The sequence below is a fragment of the Trachymyrmex septentrionalis genome, unplaced genomic scaffold (assembly GCF_001594115.1).
Source record: "Trachymyrmex septentrionalis isolate Tsep2-gDNA-1 unplaced genomic scaffold, Tsep1.0 scaffold178, whole genome shotgun sequence".
Classification (NCBI taxonomy): domain Eukaryota; kingdom Metazoa; phylum Arthropoda; class Insecta; order Hymenoptera; family Formicidae; genus Trachymyrmex; species Trachymyrmex septentrionalis.
In genome coordinates, this window is record NW_017304949.1 from 636,936 (window position 1) to 662,798 (window position 25,863).

Below are 25,863 nucleotides of genomic sequence, written 5' to 3' on the forward strand. Positions count from 1 at the left end.
GAGTTGTGACTTTCCGTCAGTATTCTCGTTAAAATCAACTTAATACAATATAGGTAGCGAAACATCGTTAGAGCACGCGTTTCACGGAAATTAATATAATTCAAAAGAGACGAAGAGATTTGATTGGATCGCTAACAAAACCCTAATATTTCTCATGATAATGAATTTCTCGTACAACGGGATGCAAAGTTCAATATGCATACATACGCGCGATAGATATAACATGACAATCAGAATTCAACCCTTCAATGTTACTCTATACTCTGAATACCAATTCGAAGTTGTGTATGTACTCGCACTTAACACATTCATGCACCATAAGTATCGTGTGTATGTGTATTTATATTTGTATCTGCGTGTATTTTTCCTCCCAAAAAATGATATCTCTCTTTTTCTCGAAGACGGAAACGTGGATATTATCGTATATTCGCGTTATTGAATCAACAGTTGTATCATATACACATATAAAGAGTCCCATCTCGCGTGTCCTTTTTTTTCTATTTTTGTTTATTTTGCGAAAGAATTTCCTCGCCTCTATACGTCATTGTGATTATCTAATATTTACAAGACGATTCGCGAATCGTCTGTGATATCTTACAAATACAGCGGTAGAAAAGATCTTTTTTTTTTTGTTACAGCGAGAGTTATAAGCTTCTTTAGCCTTCTCATAGATAACTTTTTGGGGCAGCGACAGAGCACTTTAGGTGACGAAACCTTCCTCCGATCCTTCCTTTTCAATGTTCTATTGTTCCTAAGTGGCGTATAAAGAGTCTAATGTGTTTCTGTTTTCTTCTTTTTACTCTCGTTTCTTCGTTTTTCATTTTATTATTTAGTCTACGTGAGAAATTACGCGCTAAATTAGTAGCCGAAAAACGGGAATGTAATCAATCAGAGCACGATATCTCCCCAATTCCCTCCGCGTATTTCAGTTAGAAAAAATATTTACATTTTTCTTTTCTCTTTCTTTTTTCTCGCACACATGCGACACATTACGAGAACGAAGCACTTGCACACATACTCTTTCATCGTAACTAAATTACACGATAGACAACAGTAATAATACCAAACGTAATTTTTGAAAGATTGCGATATTAATATCACATTATCCGCAACAGTTTTAATTTCTGAGTTCTTCGCGCTGAAGAATTCACTTTTCATTATGAATTTTCAAAATATATCAAACAAATCGCGCAAATTATCATATTTTTCAACACACCTAAAGTGTCTCTTAGAAAGTTTAGGTCTTGCGTTATCGGTGCCGCGCATGTAATGATTAAATTGCTTAATACAAATCCTCTGTGTGTGTGTGTGTTGTGTGTGTGTTAGATGTAGCCAAGTTGTATGTTTCACTGTCCTAATGAAGAAAAATTGTGTTTCTTTCATCTTCCTCTCAGTCCGCTTTCAAAACTCTATTAATTATTTTTAGGCAGGCATATGTACAAATGTATTTTGTATTACATCTTGTCACTGCGATGTCGAAATGGGAAAGTTATTGACTTCAGTTTGTTCTAGAACTGATCCAGTCGGGCCGGTATACGATATACGCAATCTCATTCTTAATTGTGCCTAAGGAACAAAAAAGAGATCGTCGATTAGAAACAAAAAACTCTTATTTTACATAATACATTTTAGATAATGTATTAAAAACTGACTCTATTCATATTAGTCACTCTCAAGACTTGAGTTACTTGACCAGACGGTGGAATGACAGTACTTGACGGCGACAACATTTGTAATTGGAATGTCTGCAAACAAGAAATGTATGATAAATATATTTGATATACGAAAAGTATTATAAGTGTGTATATGTGTGTGTGTGTGTGTGTGTGTGTGTGTGTGTGTGTGTGTGCGCGCGCGCGCGCGCGCGCGCGCATGTGTGTATGTGCACGTGTATGTGTGTATGTGCGTGCGTGTGAGTGTGTATATATATATATAGTGTCTAACCCTAGGAACTGCTGCTTGAAATAAAAAATCGGTTAAAATAGTGCTTCCGGAATTTTGAGCCAACATATTTATGACCAACAGATCGGAGATATCGGGCGGTCTTTCTAATTTGAACGTTATTTTGAGCCCTGATTTATCCAAGACCACCATACTTGGTAGTTCTGTAAAAACGATTATGATTATAATAATTTATACACTAATAAATCCGTGATATTATTTTAGATTCTGTGACAAACCATTTTGCATTGTCGGAGTACTGAGTAATCCATCTACTAAGAAATTACTATTATTAGTAGGACTGAACATCGGTGCAGATGACGCCTGCGGTTGAAGTGGTAACGTGGGAGCGACAGGCGTAGGCGTATTCAAATCTAAACTTCCAAGCAAATCCAACAGGTCATTATTATGCGCTGCCGCGGTCGTACTCGATGAAGAATTTTTATTGGTCGTCGCCGCCGGCATCGTCATTCCTACATCCGTAGTTCCAAGTAAATCTAAAAGTGCACTCTGTAAAATTGCAAAAAAAATTAAAGATATTAGTAGACATCTTTTTTAAATTTATTTTTTGTTTTAATAGAGAGAGAATATTTTATATTATTTACATCCTTTGTGATCACATTGGGATCAAAATGGTCCCAGAACACATTTAACTAGTAATTTTTTAAATAAAACGAATTCTGTGAATGCAGCAATCGGTTAAATGCGCCCTAGAATCATTTTGATCCTTCTGTGTGACCACATTAAGATTAATAGAATCATTAAAAATCATTTATATTATTCTTAGCTTATCATATATTTATAGTTTAAATGAAAAGATATGTTAAAATTTTGATATCCAATTGAATATACATCTATAGATCTAGAACGCTACATATATCAATTTGAATATACACATTTCCTACTTACTACCATTTATATAAAAGCTAAGAACACTTTGCATTAATTTTATATATTATATTACGAATTCTGTGAAAAGGTCTATTAACTTGACCTAAGATTATTATTTTTATTTTAAAAAACATATTTTATTGAAAAATCTATTCCAATGTGAAAGATTTACTTAAAATTATAAGGTAGAGCGGGGCTATTTCATCCATTTCTCATGATATTGTTTATGTTCCTGAGCAGCATACTAAACATTTGTCATATTTATGCTCTCAAGAAGCAATCATGATTGTATAGGCATGTAGTTATAAGCATGTTACTGCAAAAAGATATTATTTGTTGCCATAAATTTTATATTACTTTTAAAGTTAAAAATGACGAAATAAATCCTATTATCTCTCTATCCTATTCCTCCTTATCGCTCTATCCTATTATGAAAACATTTTACAAATTCATCCTACGACGATAAATGCGTATATTTTCACTGTATTTACATTTATATATGTGGCGCAGACGCGCATGTATCTTTCACGCACATGAGTCAAACATTCACAAATATTTTGAAAACATTAAATTCTAGGTCATGTATATCAATTTAACATTTATTTTAACAAAGTTAGGCATAAAATAATAGTATGGCGTCAGGGGATTGATTACAAAAGCCTGTGCGACAGTTAAGATGTTAGAAGAAGAGTATGCGCTTACTGAATCGGATGTAGTAGTGGCTGATTCTAGTATTGTGGACTTTTCGTCTTCCGGTTCTGGCTCACCGTTCACCATGCCTATGATACCATTGGCCTGCGGTCGCGCGGTTTCCATCGGCGGCATTCTCTCGAGCAACGCGGGCCGCAGGTGATCATATTTTCGAAACAGCTGCGAAAATTCGATACCCCTCTGCTGTAATTCGATATGTAAATTGCTACCAAACGTATCTATGATCTGACAAATTTTCCTGTAATAACAGAACATTACATGAATATTACGATTGTACACAAATAAAGATATTTTACATAAATATTATATGGATAATCACGAACGAGATCGAAAGTGATACTAACTCGTGACCTTTCTGGAACCTCGTGCTTAATTTGGTAAGAGACAACAAAGTGTACTGTTTTGTGATCACAGTGTTCTGCGGATTCCAGAGTAACCTCTGATATACGTCGATGATTTCGTCCTCTGTCAACTGATGAAGAAATTTAAGAAATTATTGAATTATATCTTCATATATATGTAATATATCCAGGAAAAGTGACAAGCAGCTTTCAATAAAAATATGATCAAAAAATTTAATATTTTATTAGCAAAATCTAAGTCTTTTCCGTCTTTTCATATAAGTACGTACTATAGAATTGGCCAATTTTAAATCGAAATTCCGATTAAGCAAAAATTAAATTGATTCGGACATTCCGATTAATTACATGTATCAATTCATGTAAGTAAATCGATGTCATCCGTTCTCTTGTCTCATCATCCTCTTTTTTTTAAGGCATCATTAATAAGTTTTAAATTCTTCAACACACATCCATCGGAAGTACCATTACAGGATAAATCTTACCCTAAGTATTTACATGCGCACAGTTTTAAAAGTTTTAAATATAAAAATGTATTAAACATGGAACCTGATGAAGGTTAATATTTTTCATATTTATATATTTTGTTGACATTCAAAAAATACCAAAATTTATAATAAAACTTTTCATATATTTTAAATAAAAATTTTTGGTATTTATTTCTCAGTTTAAATGCTTGTAATTGAATTTTTGCTCCAAGTGCTAACGAACAATTAAATGTAAAATAATTATTCTCCGATTGCTCCGACCAATTTAACTAATCTACGCTCACTTTTATATGCGTCCGAGATTGCATTAATAAAATACAAAAAAAAATCGAATAGAATTGGTTCAAATTATTCAATTAGTATATATTCAAATCGGCTTTCAATTTGAATTGATTCATTGATCCGGAAACCGAATCAATTGATTATTTGGCCATCCCTAGTAAGCATCACAATTGTTACAATTGAACTTACATTGATTGGAGTCTCGGCGTCTTCCGACGGTGGACTGTATAACAATAGATCGCCGTATTCGCCGATGCACCATGTGGCAACCTGCGCCAAAGGCTGTTTATCAGATGTGTCCTTTTCTAATGCGTGCCATAATGCACTAACGGCGTATCCCTGCTGTAACTGCGTCTCCGAAATTAATTGTATCGTGCACGCCACTACGTCATCTCGCACATAATTACCAGCCTGAAAATTAAAAAAAAAAAAGGTTTGAATCTCGATAATTCTAGCCATATATTTCGCCGTATTATGAACCCGTAAAAATACACACCGCGACGAGTACTTTGAAGAGAGTCTCGAGATGCCAGCGTTTGTTCGGAGCAAATCTCTCCGCAGACATAACGATATTGCTGCTGCATTGAGCCTTAAATTCGGGATCAGCACGTTCCAAAAATAAGAGCAATTCCTTCATCATATTCCTGATATTGTTAGAATTAACAAGCGCAAAACTTAACTCCATCGCACGCCTTCTAATCGATACGTCTGGGTCTTTCAGGCATTCCTAAAATACGCCGAGAGAATATTAATCGCAATGAATAACCTTATCTTCAGCTTAAAAAAGAAAATCTGTAAGTGTGAATATTTTACTAGAATTGTCGATCGATGCCTCTGCACCGCGCTGGTGTCCACGTAAACTGTCTTCAATAATGTATTCAGAGCCACGTATCTGATATTTTTGTCATTATTCAATAAAAATCTGCCCAGTATGTTGACCGCTAAGACTCGAAGTCCGCTCTCCGACTTAATGTCCATGATCGATAGAACCGTCTCGTAGAGTATCGTATTACCGACGTTTTTGCTGGTTTCTGTGTTAGTGGCAACTTGAGCAAGAATGTCATTCATAGCTTCGGATGCGTCGACGTCATTACGTCCTAGAATACGTAGAAGACGCAGTATCTTCACCTGAAGAAACGGATCCGATACTCCGGATACGTCGTGCTCGGGCGAGTATCCGGCTAGGATTAGGTTCTTCAAGATTCTAACGAGGTTTGGCACGATCTGCAATAGGACCTTTCTCTGCTTAATTTCGTAGAAACTTAATATGACTATTAACATCAATTAGAAGGAATAAAATCGATGGAATAAGTCGTTGCGAGATAATATACATACATTTTCATGTAATATAAATAAGCATCATTTATTATCTTAAAATAATATTCAAATACCTTGATTTCAATTATTTAAGAGTAATTCTCTCTCTCTCTCTTTCTCTCTCTCTCTTTCTCTCGCATTACATCATTAAAAATCAATGTAGGCTATTTGTACCGTAAGTATTGCTATTGATTTAGTTGAATGTGTTAAATATAATAGATAACTTGATGTCTATGAACATTTCTCAATTTCTGAGATAAACATGCAACTGTAGTAAATAATGTCATCAATGATAATTACTGATAGATGTTACGTAATTGTTACTATAATCTAATATCTTTAAACATATCTAACTACCTCGATCAATAAAAAATTTATGTATATAAAAGATTGTATATCTACAAATGCAATATAGGTGATTTGATACTTTAATTATAAAAAAAAATAACATGGCAAAGCAGATAATGTTGATTTATATTCTCATTCCAATATCTATTTCGAGCAAAGTAAAAGAAAAGAATGAAGTCCATGAGTAATAAACATACATGCAAGAATATAGAAGAACCTTTATATGCATATTACCTCACGATGGCCGCATTCCTAAGAAAGACAAAAATAATCAACGCTTATTTACGTATGCTTATGTAATACATTTGAAGATGTTAACCATGTGAAATTTCGTCAAAAAATATTGCATGTTTGTCTTATTATATATTCTATTATTTTTTATTTTTATGTTATTTTTTTTAATTGCTTGGAAAAAAGAAATAAGTATAGAAGAGAAACTCGCACGTGTTTATGTCAACGAAACAAGCTGTTTAGAATCTATTTAAAGCAAACCTGTTTAAAAATGTAAATGAAAGACAAATGTGTTTTTAATTTCATATTGTATTGATATAAAATGCAGGGAAGTATTTGTTTTCCTTCCCTAATATAATTATACAAAGGACTCATAAAGATTCATTAATGCGTAATATAAAATAAAATAATTCTTTCGATTAATTATTTCGTAGCCGTACAAGATTAAGACTACATTCTTTTCCGTCACTATTGCTAATACGATAATTAGCCAGCAAACACAATTAAGTTTCAGTACCTAATAGATAATTCCACTAGGTGCACTAAGCACTCTCTAGATACTCTTTTTACTAGCGGGTTTCTCTACTACCATACACATATGTATACCTAACTTGATGTATCAGCCATACTAGATAGATCATACAACAATCAATCGGTTATGTAATAATGCAACACTATGACTCGGACGGATAGATTTACGACATCAAACTGTCTCCTATGGAACCTGTCCTATGAATCCTGTTCTAGAGCTAATGTATGCCGTACGTGTATCAAACGAGTATCTCTTAGGTATACCTTCTTGAAATGATTCAGCGTGTCAATGCTGTTCTCACACATCTCCGTGATGAGAGTGACGCCAGTGATGAGGACCCCGTGATTCTTTTCGGTGATCAGGCTGCGAGTGGCCGGCAAAAACATCTCCATCAACTCCGGCACGCGTCTGATGATCCGAAAGGCGCAAAGCGCCGCTTTCTTTCGGATGTACGCATTCGGCGATTTCATCAATCTCTCTACCTCGGACGCCAGATCCCTTGCCATTTCCGGCGACGCGATCGCGCCGAGGGTACACAACGCCAAACCGATGACGAACTGTGTGGAACTGTTCAAGTCACTGTGCAAACAGAATCAGGGAGGAAAATTGCATCAAAAATTTGTTCTCTTATTTGAAAATATAAAGGTCGTATTCAGGAACGCGTTTTTATCAATAAAAGTGCGCGCGCTTTTATCTCTGAAATTATATATGTACATATGCATATAGCATGTTAGCGCGCTAACATTCTTGTTACAAGCGCGTTCTGAATACAAGCCACCAGAGTGTCATCGAAAACGTTTGGCAGCATCCGAAATGGAGCAACGTTACTTTTTTAGACAATTTGTGATTAAGAGATGTACGTCTTGCCGCTCGTCTAGCAACAGCATGGCTCCCAAGTAACCAATTCGTTTGTCGGTGAATCTGGGCGAAGCGATAAGCTTCAAACATTCCAATTGACCAAAGTGCGCCGGATACCTGAAATGTGTCATTAACACGTCACATTTATCCTCTCAATGATGTTGAATCATGTCGCAACACTCAGTTTTGCGACAACGCAACAATACAACTCAAAAATTATTCATTTCAGTTGCATGCAAAAGAGAGCAGAAACAAAAGAAAAATAGAAATTAAGAACATACTTTTTTTGTTCTTCTATGATAATGAGTTTATTACATCAAAATGTATTTTTTCTTTTCTGAAAAACGTCTTTTTTTTTAAGTTATATCGTTGCTATAGCAAGCAAATGAGCGAGAATAATACAGTTAGTAATACAGTTTGATATACAAACCCCAGCATATGAATATACAATAGTTTAGCGATGTTACGACATCTCCACACGCTGTCTTCTTCTCTAAACGTTGAACGAATATACGCGCATTCCTTATTCACAACCGTCCTCTCTTCCGCAGCTGTTCGTGCAGCCCGTATTTGTCTGATCAGATCCCTCAGCCGCGTCGGCGCAGGCATTCTAACTGTCGAGACTTTCAAAATGTGAAAAAGTCATCAGTATAAATTGACACTATTTTTGGCAACTGCTGATTCCGCTTGCATGTAACTTCATATATCAGAAGATTATTGCAAGATAAAAAAAATGTAATGTATAAATTTTTGAAATCAATGTGACCAAAGTACCTTTTCCATTATTTAAACATTAATTTTGCTTAAGATGCAAAAATAAAAATCTTTACTTGTTTACATTTTTAAAATAATTCATCTTCAATGTGTGTGTGTGTGTGTGTGTGTGTGTGTGTGTGTGTGTGTGTGTGTGTGTGTGTGTGTGTGTGTGCGCGCGCGCGCGCGTGTATGAGAAACAGAGATAGTAAACAGGCGAAATCAGATGTTCCAATGATTAGCTATTACAGCCATTATGATTCAATTGAATTAACAATACACCTACCTCTTTCCACAGCCTCATTGAAAGCCTGCTTTATGGAGGCCATGTTAAAGGCTGGGTTAAACCTGAAAAAATACACACCCATGCTACTTTATGACTGTTAGCCACCCCTACCTGCTGAACCTACTTATCATGCAATGACACTTGTACTATACTCTGCCTAACCTTACTTTTGCAATCAATTTCATATTTTACAGTGTAAGAAAAGAATGAGGATAAAAGTTGTGTCTCTGCAGTATGTCATATTCACATTATGAAACAGATACATACAGCCTTGACTATGATAAGTATAAAGCAATTTATTGCATTTTCTAGAAAAAGATAATAAAAGCCGAAGGAGGATTAATGAAATATTAAAATATTGTTGTAAAAATAAATATTAATTTTCAATAAAGCCTTTTAGAACGTTTTACATCGATGTGGAGATGCTATTTAAGTTTATACTTTTGGCCAAAGCTGCATTTCATATAATGAAAAATATAAAAATGATAAACTAACAAATGTCATAGATTTTGTTTTCTAATGCTTATGACCATGTTAGAGATGAAAATAATACGATTAGTTTTTCTTTTACAGTCTCATTTCTTCCCAAATTGAAAATTATCCCAAGTACACACATACACGAGTGGGATTATGCATTACCCATGTTCTGAGGCATTCATCGTTTCTCCACTTGGACTGTCAACTTGTGCCAAATTTCACAACGAAAACCAAGCGCAGACGAATACAAAACACGAACTCTGCTATCCTCCTAATAGACACAGGACGACAACAATATTATGAAACATGTTAGTATGGTATATAATGTTAATAAATTACATCAATCTAAACTAGAATGTACGTACATTAAAGAATAATTGATCTTGTAGTTCATAAAAAGCCTTCTATAAAATGAAATACTGTTTAACGCTTTGCCTTATTTCAGAAAGACACCTTGCAACTTTTGACAATTCACTTTGCATATCGTCTTTACAAATTATTTTCTATTTAAAATTTGTAATCGCTTGAAAGATATATTTTCATCATTGCAAGACAATTGTACATTGAAATTAAACATACAAGTGCATGATTATATTTGTCTTTAATCACTTGATTGTGCATCAAGAAACATAAAAAAGACAGATAAATTTTATAAAATCCTATAAAATCAGATTTTGTGTTAAACATTTAATTTAAGCAAACTTTTAGAAAAATCTATTCGGCTCATTTCTATTAATGTAGATTAACTTTAATTTTAGTTTAATTCATTCCGATACCATATAACTGTCCATCTAATCCAACCCAGATTTGTGCAAACCCGCTAAAGTTGAAAAAGCAATTACTTTTATCCGTTTCTTACTTTTATTTTTTTCTAAGTTGTAAAAATTAGAAAAAGATAAAGAAGTTGGACAAATCAGGTTAAATGAAATGCTCCTCCTATATAACAAATTTTTACATGATATGTAAATAATATTATTTATCTATATAAATTTTATAATCACTGCACGCGTGATTTACATATCAAAGACAATCTTAACCGAGAGTTGTAACGCTTATCACATTACTAAGTACTGTTCATACTGAATAAATTTATTGTATACGTGGTAGTTTCTCTTATAGACCTAGATTTTATACCTATTTTCATACCTATTTTTTTCAGAGCTTAAATTCATTTAAATTGTTGGAAAGATAAAAAGTAAAAACTAAGTAAAATAAATTTAAAGTTAATTTATGTTTATAAAAATGAGCCCGTTTCTATACCAATGTAATTTAATTTTAATCTTTTTCTACATTCAACTGATTTTTCATTCTTTTTTAGTTTTAAGAATTAGAAAAAGACGAAAAATAACTTTAATAACTTTAACAACCTGGTTCAATTGACTCATTTTTTTCGAGAACTAGAAAGAGATGAAGAAAGTTGGTTCCAGAATCCAGATAAAAAAGATTAAAATTAAACTAGGTACATTAGTATAGAAACGTGCATTAAGTGGCTAGTAGATTTTTTTTTCAAAAATGATGAAAAGTGAAAAATAGGACTGACAGCTGTGTCGCGCGTAATACACAATTGTACACTCTATTTAAACTTGAGCTGGTTTATTAAATTTGTGTCAACGAAGAAGACGGAATGTAAAAGGGAAGTAGCTCCAAAGTGCTTTCTGAAATAAGTCATAAATCAGTTTCCGAGACTGTGGACACTCGGCAGGAACGTGAAGGACCGATCTCGAAATGTATATCGGTGAACAGCGGGGGCACGATAGCGATTCAACTGGAGCGTGATGTCACTCGCTCGTATGCCAGAATCTCGGCGACGTTGCAAAACATGAGTAGCATATACGTATATTAAAAAAAAAAAAGAAAGAAAAAAAGAAAAAAATATAGGGAGGAGAGCCGCGAAGACAATCGCCGAGAGTGAACCGCGGCTGTCAAACATCGAAGCTCCCTCGCGGGACTCGGGAATTCACTAGAGTCCACCGCGAGTCCGTTCGGAAGCGCGCCCTGAACTTGGCCGCGCGGAAGTGTTCGCAACTCGCAAGTCCACTGTGAACGGTGAACTACCATGAACATTGCCGCGTCGAATCTGACGGGGGAGCCAACGATTTCCTGCGTGACGTGTTGCCGCGTGCGATGACGAGGACAGACGTCGACGACAATATACGAAATAATTTAGAACAATACGGGTGTTATCGAGCTCTGCCCCCCTAAAACGAACCAACCTTCACACTCTGCGTGTTTACATTACGCTGAACGAACAACACTGAAAGGCTTAGTTGGAACGGCCGGAGTTGGAGCAACCACCGTTAAAATACAAATCCTCGGCAAACGTGAACCGTGCGCCCTCATGTTCCGACCGAGGTGCTCGAAACGCCAACCGTCGTCCGACATACCGTTTATCCGTCCAGGTGCTCGACCCGAGACTCGGGACGACGACAACGGCGACTACGTGAATACGTACCGTGCGGCGCCGTCGAGTCCCGTGAAGGCGGAGACTGATCGCTAGTTCGCGGCCGCGAGCCCCATGAACGTAGCTCTGCTTGCGGCCAAGTCTCTACCCACACGGATCACACACTCACAACCACGCGCGCGCGCGCGCGCACACCACTTGCACACACTAGCACTCTTGGGCACTCTGACCAACTCTGACCAACAGACTAACCCTGGCTATCCGCCCGCGTAATACTACACAAATATCAAGCTGCTTTTTCTCTCTTTTTCCTTTCCTCTTTTTACCCTCACCCTCCCCCCTCTCACACACACACACACACACACTCTGTCTCTCACTCATTCACTTTCTCTCTTTTTCTCTCTCTTCCCCCCTCTCCTTTTCCTTTTTCTCTCTTTGTCTGCCTCGTCAACCCCAGATCTGATAGATCGCGCGGAATTTCGTGTCGTGTTGTGTGCCACGACGGGAAGACTCAAAAATGGCCGCTGCCGTCGTCGTCATAGTAGAAAGATTACATAGTGTGCTCAGTTTGTAAGCGTCTCTCTCTAATTCTCTGCCCTCTCGCTTGTTCGGTGACCGTTAATAATCCCAGTTTAACCAACCTTTGGTCTGTTTTCTGTTCCTGCACTAGACTGCACTAGCACTCTCTTTCTCATTTTTAACAAATAGCAAATATATATACCTATCTCACTTCAAGTTCCAAAAGTATACACTAGTTCAGCCACAGAAAACAGACCTCTTAGTTGTTACCTTCGTCGCACGCACATCATTTAGGTTCGGTCTCTTTTTATCATGTACTACCTAGTACTACCAACATTTGTTCGTGTCGCATAGTCCTACCCCAGAGAGAATCGAGGGAGAGTGGTTTCCGGACTCATCCGGAAGCCACCATTTGCAATGTTGAAGTGAGTAGAAGCATCGACGAGATACTATTAAAGACCGACATCCTTACAGGAGTTCGCGTCCTTGTGAATATTGAAGTAATTAAGAATTAAAAATGATAATATTGTACTAATTTTAAGATTTATTAGTTTAGTAGATGTATTTATGCATTTAGAACTCAATAATACTCGATTTTTCTTTAAAATTGTGATTTCAATGTTATCGTCAAAGTTTGATTATCAACAGAGATGATAACTGCAGAGAAAACATTGTAATTTTTTTGCAATATGATATTATAGCTTTAAAAGTATGCATATTTATTTATGGAACATTTATGTAATAAAAAATCATGAATTTAATAATGTATGAACCAAATATTTATGTTAATAATAGCAAATTTATATCAATTGTCGATAATGACAGCATTCTTCAATTATCTCTGAGCCCTTGGGGTCCTTTTTATACCGCCGAAAATTTGCCCAGGGTTGTCGGTCTTTAATAGTATCTTGTCGGTGGCAAGAGCGTGAGATGGAACATATAGTGCTGTACACACTAGTGTTGTACCACATTAGTATTGTGTGTATAATATATGTGTATATACACACACGTATGCACATTTGCGGAAATGTACTATAAATGGTGGAACTAATCAAAGAAGAGAGACAATCTCCCTTTATTCTCTCTGTCTTAGTTCCTACTTACTTTAACGCGTTCATTCGAGTGAATAAGAGAGCTATAATAGAAATTGAAACACATTTCAAAAATATATACTCAAAATATTTATAATTTTTAATAGAATTTTTCATATATATATATATGAATTCTGAAATATTGTGCGTAAGATTCGTATAAAAAAATTTGAGATATTTTCTAAACAGTTATAAAATGATATAGAAATTCTAAAAATTCAGAATTTTTTTATATGCGAATTATAAAATATTGTAAGATTCGTATAATTTTCTATAATTTTCTATAATCGTATATACAATATATGGACATATTTCATATATAATTATATTGTGATGTCAATATATACAGGGTGGGCCATCTATTGGTACGTTTTTAAAAATGCGATCAAATGAGCATACATTGATATTTTTTATTAATTTTTTTTTTGTTGTGAAGCTAAAATTCAAAAACGTACCAATAGATGGCCCACCCTTTATATACAGTTATATACCATGGTATAATACATTTCTTCCCGGATAAATTAATAAATCAATACATAAATATAAATAAATAAGTACAATTTGTACCAACAGTACTTATAATATATAGCTCGGCGGAATCCTCAGGGCACTTACGGAATTATTTCGTTTTCCTAGAAAACACAATAGAAATCTAGGAAATAATTGAATAATTCCAATAGGAATCTCTATTTCAAATAATTTCGTAATACTTACTCTCCGTAATAAACTCTTAAAATCACGTTTGACATGTGCTTGACAGTTGATGTTGCTCCATGGTTCGAAATAAAGAGAGAAAAAGACACATAGCTGGATTTGACCATGGTATAAAAATATACAATAGGGACAAGCAGCATCGGTACCTTTGATCTTTTTCAGACGAGTTTTCAGGATTCGCCATGTCTTTGGTGACCAAATACCGTATCAATAGTATTAGGAATCATCGCCTATACATAACAAAAAAATGAGATAAAAAATCTTAATTTTTCAGAATCTTCCAACCAAATCGGTGATCAGTCACGTTACTTCATAAAATTAATTGCTGTAATCAGGGAGTCGATTGTATATCTTCAAATGGGATGAAAATTAAAAGTGAACAAGAATATTCATAATTTAATTGGTCAATAGTAACCTTTGTTCACTTTTGTAATTTTCACCTTTCAAACTCCACAATCGATCCCCTGGAGACATGGTAGTGTCTCGTTGCTAAGCAAACGCAGTCATGGCACGATTCACAGACTTATTATAACACTAGACTGCTAACTCCTCACTTTTCCTGTTGTCAGATAGTATGTATTATTAGAGAGTCGAGAGAAGACATGACGATCAAAACCTGTAACCGCAAATGCTGCCGCGCACTACTGCCCTCTGACAAAGTGGATGTAAACTACATAGCAATGTCCACTTTTCATAGAGTACATCGTCCATTTTTCAAGGCTGGAAATGATAAATCTATATTTGGTACATGTAGCACATGTAGCACATGTAGCACAATTATATAAACCAAATATCGATTTATCATCCCATATTCATAGTCAAAGCTCAAGGCAGCGCTTAAGATCGTCTTGGTTAAGATTGTCTTATTGAATCAAGATCTTGAGATAGTAAGGGGCTCCGCACAATAGAAGGAACAGAGAATAAAGAATAAGAATTTTAACCTACCAAAAATCGTGAATTGTGGAATACACAGTTACTGATAGGTTGAAATTCTTATTCTGTTCTCTGTTCCTTATTTCTTTTATTGTGCGGAGCCCTTAATAATTCGTATTCACAAATTAAGATGACCTTGGAGAAGAACTTCTTCCTTAAGAAATTCTCGTTTGAATTAAAGTCGTCTTGACGAAGATGGTCTTAAGATTGAACTTATTTAATTTTCGGCTACTTCCGTAATTTTTCCGTTGGACTCTCCAATAGAAATACTGCATTTGAGAAATATAATTTTATGAAATGTTTATTATCTTTTGTATGATTAGACTGTGATTATTCCGACTTTAAGTGCCCCCTGGTGAAAAAATTTCGTTGAAATTATTCCATGTTTGAAACATTTTAGCAAAATTGTTAATTGAAAATTTATTAAAATTTCACTGAAAATTATATTTTTCAGCTAACATACTAAAAATTTGCTGAAATTTCTCTGAACTGCTATAAAAACTTTTCGAGCGGCTGAAAAAACATTTTCAATCGCTTCACGCTCCAGTGAAACGCTGTCTCGTTCGCTCTTAGCACGCCCGAATGCTCGCCGAAACTGGCCAAAGCGCGAAAGCGCCAAATCACACATGAACATAGGCTCATGCTTGTGTGTGTGTGTGTGTGTGTGTGTGTGTGTGTGTGTCCAGCGGTCGCGCTAGGCCGCCGACTGATGATGGCGTTAGTCGTGATGTCATAAACCGTCCCTGGATTGGCATTCTTGCATCAGAATTGAAGAGCGGATTTTACAGAACTATCTTGTCCGTCTTGTCTGTATTTTTCCTAGAGTACTGTAGATGATAATTAATGTTAAAAAGATCCCTTTCAAATTTTGATAAAAATACATTGAATCAATGTGTTTTCGCGTAAAAATAAAGATTTGACAAAAAAAAAGTGTTGCTCCGCGAACCGAAATATATCATTAAAGTTGACGACTATTTAGATTAGGAAATCTATCACAGCAGTAGTTCATTGCTTTTAAAATACAAGTTCATTGCTTTAAAAATAATATAAGAAAATAATTTGTATTTTTAAACAGATTATTACCTTTTTAATACCTTTTTAATTTTTTTATATGGATTAAAGTTTAAATCCAGCATTTCTTTAAAATAGATGCTGTAACTATAAACGCGACTACGCCATTGTCCAAATTCCTATAAATTTTGGAACAAATTACAAATATTTCATAATGTATTATTAAATTTGTTAATTAAAATTACTAACATTTTACCTAACGATTTAAATATAAGTAAGTCCATCGTGACTCTCGCGTTTCCAACTTTTTATTTGTATATACTTGTTTTAATAAGAAACATAAAATGTTATATAAAAAATTTTCTGATGTTGCATTTATATAGACAAAATTTACAAGAATCATATTCATTTATAATCGGTTAAATCTCAATTTCAAAACATTTCCCGTATGAATTTTGGCCACAAGTGCATTACCAACAACATCTTGGACAGCGAGCTAAGGATTTTTATTTAATTGCTTTATTGAATATATCATTTTTCAATGAAATAAGAGTCTGCAGTAGAGAAATATCTTGTCTACCTACAAGAACTTGCACATGTGATCACAACGCATGATCATATCGATACATTTAAATATGACAAATTTCATAATCTCAATAGTCATCAACTTTAATGTTTAATATCTCGGTTCGCGGAACAGAGCGACATTTTTTCATTATCAAAAATTTATTTTTACGCAAAAACGCATCGATTCAGAGTATTTTTATTAAAATTTGAGATGAACGAAATTTTTTTAATATTTCATCATCATTTCATATCATTTTGTTTAAGTCCACTCTTAAACACATCTTGGCGAAGACCGTTTTCTTTATTATACACACACACACACACACACACGCACGCACGCACGCACGCATATATATATACAGAGTGTTCCGAAAGTTTTTTCCAATCGCTTTTGTGTAGATAGAGCTGACTAAACTGAGTCGAAAAGTCCTCTACCATTTTGCAATTTTCGCAATAGTTAACAAGATATTAATTACTAAAAATTGTAAAATGGTAAAGGACTTTTCGACTCAGTTTAGTCAGCTCTATCTACACAAAAGGCAAAAACTTTCAAGATACCCTGTATATGTATTTGTTAAATAAGATGTCTTATAATGATTATAAATTCGTAACTATGAAGATAGTCTTAAGTTTATGCATATTTTGAATAAGATGTGTTTATGAATTTATGTCAAGACCGTTCAGAACGTTTTAAAATAAGATTGTCTTCGATTTTACTCAAGTATCGTTTTATTTTTTAACTAATCTAGAGGACATCTTAAGACCGTATTTAAGGTCTTGAATATAAGAACGAACTATGAATACCGCCTAAATAGTAATTATATATACATACAGAATAAATGAAATTAGGCTTCAATTAATGAAATTAGTTTTTGCATGAAATGAAAGAATCTGAAATAAATAGTGGTGCATGGTTCGTAACAGTTCGTGAAAATTAAAAGTTAGATCGCCATGACATCTCCTTATATACTTAAGAACTAATCAGAGAAGCTGATCACGTGATCTATTGGCATCTCTTTTCTATATATGACGATTTTCCATTGCGCATTAACTATGCGTAGGCAACACTCTTATATAAGGAAAAGTGGGAAGTTAATAATCTAGTTTTAATACAAGTCTGTAGCGCGATTACAGTAACAGAGAAACTATGAGTTTTGTGCTTTGATCGGGATTGTTGCCACCAAAAACATGGCCGCTAATGATGCGCAAATGTGCGCGGCTGAATGGAAAACGGAGTCTTATCCCTACTGTATATATTTATACTGTAATCTGACGAAGATGCATAAAGATCAATTGTAGCAACATCATTTATTTCTTCGTAGTTGGCAGACCTAGGTCAATGAACGATACGAAGTAAAAAAAAGATCAAACTCGAGGATAAAAATGAACTTGAAGTACGATGTCGAATAACCTAAACCGGAACGATGAGATTTTAGTACCGTTGCGGGAAAAATTGAAAGTATATACATGATACGCGTACGGAATACACATATATGCACGTTTTATTTTTAATACAGAAATTTTAATCTGTATAAAATTTAATTTTATTTGATTAAATAGTAAATGCATCAATATTTATTAAAAAATATATACATTTATACATAGTCATAAATTATCATTAAATTACAATATTAACTTACCGACATAAAAAAACTTTGAAATTAAAAAGAATAAAAACGGGAACGACAATTTTCCTTCTCAGAATATATTTTACATATAAAAATACACAAATTTACAGAATTACAGGAAAATGGGAGGAAAAATATTTATCAAATCCTCTAGTTGAGTTTTCTCCGACAGGAGCGCTCGAATTTATTCTTCCATATAGCATTTTTCCGATATTATGTTTCGAGCCCATTTTTTTCAGAATCGGTCGTTTGAGTTTGGTCTCCTTCTTTTTATTCCGTGAATGATATTTCGACTAGCAAAAGAGTGTATAGCAATTGCACACAAGTCAATTGCGCACAAGCCAATCACAGTGCTAAAAAAAAGAAATAAAAAAAATTCTCTGTGCAGAAGTCGCTGTGATTGGCAGTGAGCAATTGCTACAGTGTGCAAGTGAACCACTCCCCTAGTAAAAAGAGCGTGGATTGCCCTAAGCACACATGTCAATCCCTTCCACCATGCGTCGTCGTCACCGACGTCGCGTTAAAAACTTCCAATCAGTAGCAGGACTCTAAACTCTTATTGATAATTATTTCTTATTGATAATTGTAGCTATCGTTAACTAGCGATAGCCAATGACAGAACAATCCTGAAAAAAGCGCGACTTTCATTGGGTGTGGCTAGTTAACGAGTGTAGTGACAATTGTCGAGAGATAAAACGTTTAGAGAATCCCACAATAGAAAAACGAACAGCATATCCCAACTTCACGATCGCGTGTGACTCGACTCGTGTGAATGAAATAATGTGAGAATGACAGGAAGGAAAAATCGCGTAAGAATTTCCTTGAACAAGAAACGCCATGAATATGACATCACTGTGCATCGACCGCGCGAGATTTAAATGTAGTGAAGATGTTTTTGAAAAATGGTCGCGTTTTTTTTTTCATTTTTAAAGATAAAATCTGTACTTTATAAAGCTTTCAATGGATTTTGAATCTATTCTTACTTCTACGTGGCATTTATTTAAAAAATGAGGATGTTTTTTTTTTTAAGAAATTTGCAGTTTGATACACTCCATGGAGTGGAGTAAATTTTTTTCGTAAATGTCATGATAACTATCATAAAGTATGAACTTTTCTTTTATAAATTAAAAAAAATTAAGTTGTGTACGATTTTTTTTGAGGAGATATAGTGTATTAAATTTACACATTTTATATAATTACCTTCAGCGTTAGCATTATCAAATAACGGGGAGTTTATTGGTTCGATTTTGCACGTGCGCGCGCGTGTAAGGGAGGGTGGCGGTATGTGAGGGTATATTTGCTCTTTAACTCTATATTTTCGCCTCTTCGAATGACCTCTTGTAAACGTACACATATATTGATGCAAGCTCTAATTGAAGCTTGAGGAATTTCCCATCATATTCGATGCAATACTGCTTCCAGTTGCTATAGATTTGTTGGTTGTTTCTTTAGTCTTCTTCTCATCACATCCTACACGTATATCGATGTTGTTTTCTTCAAGGAAGTTAGTTGCAATTCTGGCGATATGTGGGCGAGTGTTGTCCTCGCATCAGGATAAAACATCGAGATGCTACCACACAGAGAAAAAGATTTCTTCGGATTTAATAAATTATGTTATTATATAACATAAATAAATTTGTATTTGGAATGATCCAAACAAATCAATGTTTGAATCAATAAGTGCGATTGTTTGAATTTGAAACAATATAAATACGAGGGGGGACCCAAAAAAAACGGGAATTTCGTCATAACTTCTTTATTTCTCAATATTTTAACACCAAATTTTAATCACCTTCAAAGTATTCGCCATTGACCACAACGCACTTCTCCAAACGATTCTTCCATTGTTCAAAACAGTTTTTAAATTCACTCATCGGGATGTCCTTTAAGCCTTCTAGCGATTTTTGTTTCACCTCCTCCACAGTGGCAAAACGTTTTCCTTTCATATTCCTTTTGAATTTGGGGAACAAAAAGAAGTCACAGGGGGCTAGATCCGGTGAGTATGGGGGGTGGACAATTGGTGTCATGGCGTTTTTGGTCAAAAATTGCTTCACAAAATTTCACAGCCGCGCGTTGTTCTCGACAATCTGCCATTACGTTTTCGCCGAAATGTAAAAAGTTGTTTTACTAAAAAAAATCTCACAGGCGAACCGATGCACTCACAGCGACACAACTTCGCACACTGACGCAGGTGGCGTGACACTAACGGACACATGTGGTCAAACAATAGGTTCCCCCACTCTCCCTCCCCACCACAGCGTAATTCCCGGAACTTATGGGTCCCTCGTATATCATAATTTTTCTTAAATATATTATTTATTTGAACAGATAATGTCTATCTTCGGTATTCGCGTGATCAAACTACGGCACAAACATAATTGATATAGCACATAGCACTGCTCGTTTAATCCATTTCCAAATAAATAATTTGTTTCATTGTTTGTATTTATTGCAATCAAATAATATATTATTTTTTAGTGCGTTTAATGAATAAAGAAGTTTCACACTTCATAGATATATTACTTGCGCGACGTCTTCTGCGTTTGACTCCTACTGCCCGTGTCCTTTCCAGTTTTTTAAAAATATTATTTAATTTAAAGATATTATTTTAAATAATAATATTATAATATATTTCTACAAGCAATAGAGATTTCTCGAATGAAACAAAATTTTTATTCAAATGAATAATATTTCGTACAAGCATACGTTGTTTCAATGAAACAAATTTTAGTCAAATGAATAGGAGCACTAAAGAAACCTTTTTCTCTGTGCACATCCACCAATGTGGATTTGAATCCCATTGAACATGTATAGATTATAATGGGGAGAAGGTTAGAGGAATCAACAGATCTGCAGCAACTGTAAGCAACATTATCGAATATGGTGGAAAATTCTTCAGGCTTCAATTAAAACTTGCATTAATATGCGTGCACAAGAGATCATTCGAAGATAAGGTGTAAATACACTATTTTAAAAAGCAAATATATTCCTACATACCTCCACTACACACACACACACACACACGCGCGCGCGCGCGCGCGCGCAAAATCGGACCAATAACCTCCCCATGATATCCATCGGGTAATCCTAATGCTGGCGGTAAGCGAATAAAATGCTTAAATTTGATACACTGTATCTCCTCGAAAAAAAATCGTACATAGTTCTTTTTTTAATTTGTAAGAGAAAAATCCATATTTTACGATGGTTATTATGACATTTACGAAACAAAATTTTCAAATCCCGTAAAGTGTCAAACTATGCAAATTTCTTTAAAAAAAACACGTTCTTATTTTTTAAAAGATGCCAGGTAGGGGTAGGGATAGATTCAAAATATATTGAAAGCTTTGTAAAATACAGACTTTACTCTTGAAAATGAAAAAAAAAAAATTATTTTGACCATTTTTCGCAGTCAAGCTTATTTGAATTTATGCGAAATTTTAATATAAATTTATCTATGCGATAATTTTGTTGACCAGGATTCCAAAAATTCAACTCTGTCAACTCGTGTATCATTTTATCCTTGTTGATCACCGAATGTTGAATAAAGATAAAAGATACTCGGAATTAACAGTCAAGTTTTGGAACACGCCCCAGTGTATTTACTCATCAGAAAACATTGAGACATCTTATAAGACATGATAAAGATGTCTTAAAATTCATGATACTTTTTTTTGGAAGTATCAGAATGACATCTATATGACGTCTTAAAGTTGTTTTATGCTTTGATTTATGACGTCCTAAAGACATTATCGTTTTACAGACTTGTCCTGACGTTTTGCAAAATTACTTTATAACGTCGTATGGGATTTTTACAATAAGCCAGAAGTCAGAAGCTAAAAGTTGACCAATCACAATTGTCAATTTTTAATGTCTGACTTTTAACTTCTGATTTATGACTAATGGCTTATTATTGTATAAGATCCATTACAGACATTGTCCTTATGACGTCTTACGGACATTATCCTTAAGACTTACTTCAGATATTTGTTTTAAAAAATAAAAATAAAAATTACTAATATAGAAATGCGTTGACAAAAGGAAATATACGAAGCAGAAGTTGGAATTCTGATAAATCGGTATGTGAATGATATCACACTTAAGGTATTTCTCCGAAAAATTGAGTTTCTACAGATTTTTTAAATTTGGATATTATGTTTAAAATAATTTTATCTATGTGTTTAAAATTTCAAAGACCTTAGCGGTACCGAATGGAGATATTCACTTTCGAAGTTTCAGCTTTAAATAAAAATATTCTGATTACGTCTTCAATTGTTACGTAATTAAGATTGATTACATATTCACCAATTCTTTTTCAATTGATATTATAGCTAAATCGCATGACCGCGTCTGCATCATTGTCATTTCTCAGATAATTTTTTTTTTAATTTAAAAAAAAATGCCTCCACAATTGCCACAGATATTGGTTAATAAGATTCATAATGCTATTGCTAAATTTAAAAGAGATTGTGGTGGAGATTTCCAGAAAACCATTTTTAGCTAATTCAAATATTCAAGTAAGGTAGAGCTTTATATTTACAAGAGTAGCGCTGCCTATTAAAATTTTGAACCCTATGCTGGAGCATATCTGCTTAGTGCCTCGTAACGCCTCCGTTCTTCGGTGTTTTCAGTCTGTAGCTGCTTTCCTTTTAGGAGACAGTGGTTGACATATAAATGTCGTTCTTATTATTCGTTGAATGTCAAAAAGGATAGAACGTTTATGTCTCCTAAAAGGAAAGCAGCTTTTGTTACTCCTAAAAATGATGCAGAAACAGAACGACGTTTCTGTCTATTTGTATCACCAGTACCCATTTCTACCAATGCAAATTAGCTTTAATCTCGGTTCAACTTATTCTTCATCTTCTTTTTAATTTTTACAACTAGAAAAAGATAGAATAGATTAAAATTAAATTTATTAGAAATGAACATGAGTAATCTTACATTGGTTGGGTCTGGTTGGGCTTTAGGCCCAGTTTCATCAAAACGTAAAATTATCTTTAATCTTTTTTGGTTTAATTTATTTTTTATAATTCTAAAGAATTATAAATGAATTATAAATGATAAACAATAAATTAAACCGAGATTAAAGTCAATCCTACATGGATGGAACTTAAATGAAAAGCATCTATAATGTCATACACAGAAGAGTCGTCTAATGTGCATGGATGTTAAGATTTTTTATTTTTACTGGAACTAATCACTAATCATTTTCATTTTAACATTTTAACAACTTATTTAATAAGGCTGATTCGATTTACCTGTGAAGACTGAAGGGGAAGAATTGTTATTAGCTGTATCGTCTTCGTGTGTGGAAACGGGGCCAATTTTTAGAAAAAATAGTCCGATGGAGGATTTTGATAAGATAGAGCTTCTATGCGAGTGGATACCGAGAAGACAAATCTCGCGTGGATAATCCTGAAAACGGGACAATTTCGATCTCAAACTCGCCGAAATTACCAATACTTCTGGTCTACGAAAACGATCTTTACTTATGCCTCTCGCGATAAGATAACACACGTGTTGCGTATGTTCAAGTCGACAGGAGCTGCAAGGAACTGCAAGTTTTTCTAGACAAGTGTCATTGCACAACTGATAATGATATGGCCATATTATTTTTTCATGGGTACAAACTACACGTAGAATGCATAATCGAGTGATGGCATAAGGTGTATTATCTTAATTAAAACGACTTGATAAAGAACGATAGATTTATAGTGGAGTATGTATATCAAAGTTTTCATATTTCACGTTTATGCACCGAATTTCGCTATCGTTGAACGCTGTCTTTCTTCACGAGAGAAGACGAATTTGGATTCTGCAGCCACACTTGGTATTTTAAACATGATACATGAATATATGCTTCAATTAGTTCACTATATATATATATACATATATATATCATTTCCTCTTCACAGGAAAATTTCTTAAAACGCTACAGATAATTTCAATCTTCGAAAACAGACACAATCATACAATGCACAATTTCAAGTGATAAATGTCCTCAGCTATAAAACAGTTCCTTTATCGTTTATGTATAGTCTTACTGGAAAGCTCTCATATAGGCTGGGGTCATTGTCAGTGCTAAAAATCTATAGTGCACGTAACGTATACTATAGACTACAGATTTTCAGTATTAGTAGTGAATATCGGAACGCAGTCTGTATGAGAGTTTCTCAGCAAGAAATACATATCGACATACAGGCATCATTTTGTCTTCGTTCGATATATTGAATGAAAGAGAAAAATAAAATGACCTCTACGTCTTTTGTTGAAAAGCTCCCATTATAAGAATAAATCACCTTCTGTTGAGTTCCGGCGGCAAGACACTCCAATCTTCGGTGTCGTAGTAAGGCCACATGGTATGTGATAATGTTAAATAAATAAAAGGAGCTTACAGCCAAAAAGAAATGCACCGCACAAAAATCACAATCTATATATCAAACAGAGTACCTACAGTTGCGCGATCAGTTTTGTACATTCTTTATCACTAATATAATAGAGCACCGGGACAAGGTGTGGACATTATCTCTTATCTCAGCGACTACCTTGATATCAGGCATTCACACTCATACAAATCCAGTTCCAAGCGAGATCTGATAAATTATTTTACAGTAAATTTTAGAATGTTCTTAGAAAGAAATGAACATTCTATCATCTATGTGTGCGATTTTAATATACATTCTTTTTATATATCTAAAAGGAGATAAATAATGTATATTCGATTAAAAAGAAATTCTTTATTCATAGAAACACTGTACACATGCGATATAAATATGTACAGTGCGTTAATACCGCAATGTATTATATATATATTTATATATTAATATAAATTACCAAAGAATAAGGATGTGTCACAGCTAAGATAAGGAATTGTCGTCCTGATTACGAGGCGGTCGTATATCACTGTTTCTTTTGACGCAATCCACCAACCAATGTATGCCTTCGTCTACTCCATCCCTTTTTTCAGATTATATACCGTTATTTTATGTAATATATAATAAAAGATATACTGTTAAAGGTTCCGCTTAAGAGGAGATTCCTGAGATTATTTTGAGAAAAATTCTATTACCAAAATGTCAAGGAAAAATATTTGTTTTAACATAATAAATAATTAGAAATATCAGTAATTATATTCTCGCATACATAATCTTTTTATTGATATTTACAAGAAGCAAAAATTAATTTTCACTTTTCAGCATTTTGTGTCATACCATACTCGAACGCACAAATTTTAGGCGGTATCTTTCGTTTAACTTTAAATTATTATAGCCTTGACATTTTTTGGGATGAGAATTTTCGTCTTAAAATAATCTTAGGAGTCCCTTAAGCGCTATTCTGGTCTTTACATGACATCCTGTATACACAAAGTGTCCCAATAACTATTACTACGTGAAATATCTTCCAATCCATAAGGTCTAGACAAAAATTCTTATACGGACTCCGTTAATGGTTATTTACACATTGAGGATGACCCAAATTTAGAGTCGAAATGTCTGTAACTATTGATTAATACATATATATATATATA

General features: G+C 34.2%; 2 protein-coding genes across 6 annotated transcripts in view; both read right to left on the reverse strand.

Moving 5' to 3' along the window:
• Window positions 1-356: 356 nt before the first annotated feature.
• Window positions 357-24,808, reverse strand: LOC108746547 (AP-1 complex subunit gamma-1). 5 transcript variants are annotated; one of them, XM_018483380.1, is made up of 15 exons: window positions 11,927-12,148; window positions 9,637-9,745; window positions 8,998-9,059; window positions 8,389-8,572; window positions 7,929-8,075; window positions 7,364-7,679; window positions 5,486-5,896; window positions 5,169-5,399; window positions 4,862-5,083; window positions 3,888-4,015; window positions 3,535-3,781; window positions 2,181-2,451; window positions 1,945-2,105; window positions 1,653-1,745; window positions 357-1,566 (listed from the first exon to the last, which is right to left on the reverse strand). In XM_018483380.1, exons 2-15 carry the CDS (start codon window positions 9,654-9,656, stop codon window positions 1,465-1,467), a joined length of 2,595 nt encoding a protein of 864 aa, XP_018338882.1. In that variant the 5' UTR covers window positions 9,657-9,745; window positions 11,927-12,148; the 3' UTR covers window positions 357-1,464. The 5 variants fall into 5 exon arrangements, with proteins under 5 accessions (XP_018338882.1, XP_018338881.1, XP_018338880.1 ...); XM_018483379.1 differs by having other exon boundaries at window positions 8,389-8,581; XM_018483378.1 differs by lacking the exons at window positions 9,637-9,745; window positions 11,927-12,148 and adding an exon at window positions 24,635-24,808.
• Window positions 24,809-25,130: 322 nt separating this feature from the next.
• LOC108746555 (ADP-ribosylation factor-related protein 1) overlaps window positions 25,131-25,863 on the reverse strand; it is a 7,868-nt gene continuing 7,135 nt past the window's right edge. The window contains exon 5 of the mRNA XM_018483403.1: window positions 25,131-25,292. Coding sequence (XP_018338905.1) covers window positions 25,193-25,292 — 100 coding nt within the window. The 3' untranslated portion in view covers window positions 25,131-25,192. The remainder of the gene's footprint in view (window positions 25,293-25,863) is intronic.

Excerpts from the sequence above, each read along its gene's own strand:
- LOC108746547 (XM_018483377.1), bottom strand. The coding sequence starts at position 24,693 with ATGTGGCCTTACTACGACACCGAAGATTGGAGTGTCTTGCCGCCGGAA. Across the intron at positions 4,016-4,861 it reads ACGCCGAGACTCCAATCAAT|TTGACAGAGGACGAAATCAT; the intron begins GTAAGTTCAATT and ends TTTCTTCATCAG. Across the intron at positions 1,746-1,944 it reads TTCAAGCAGCAGTTCCTAGG|ACATTCCAATTACAAATGTT; the intron begins GTTAGACACTAT and ends TCTTGTTTGCAG.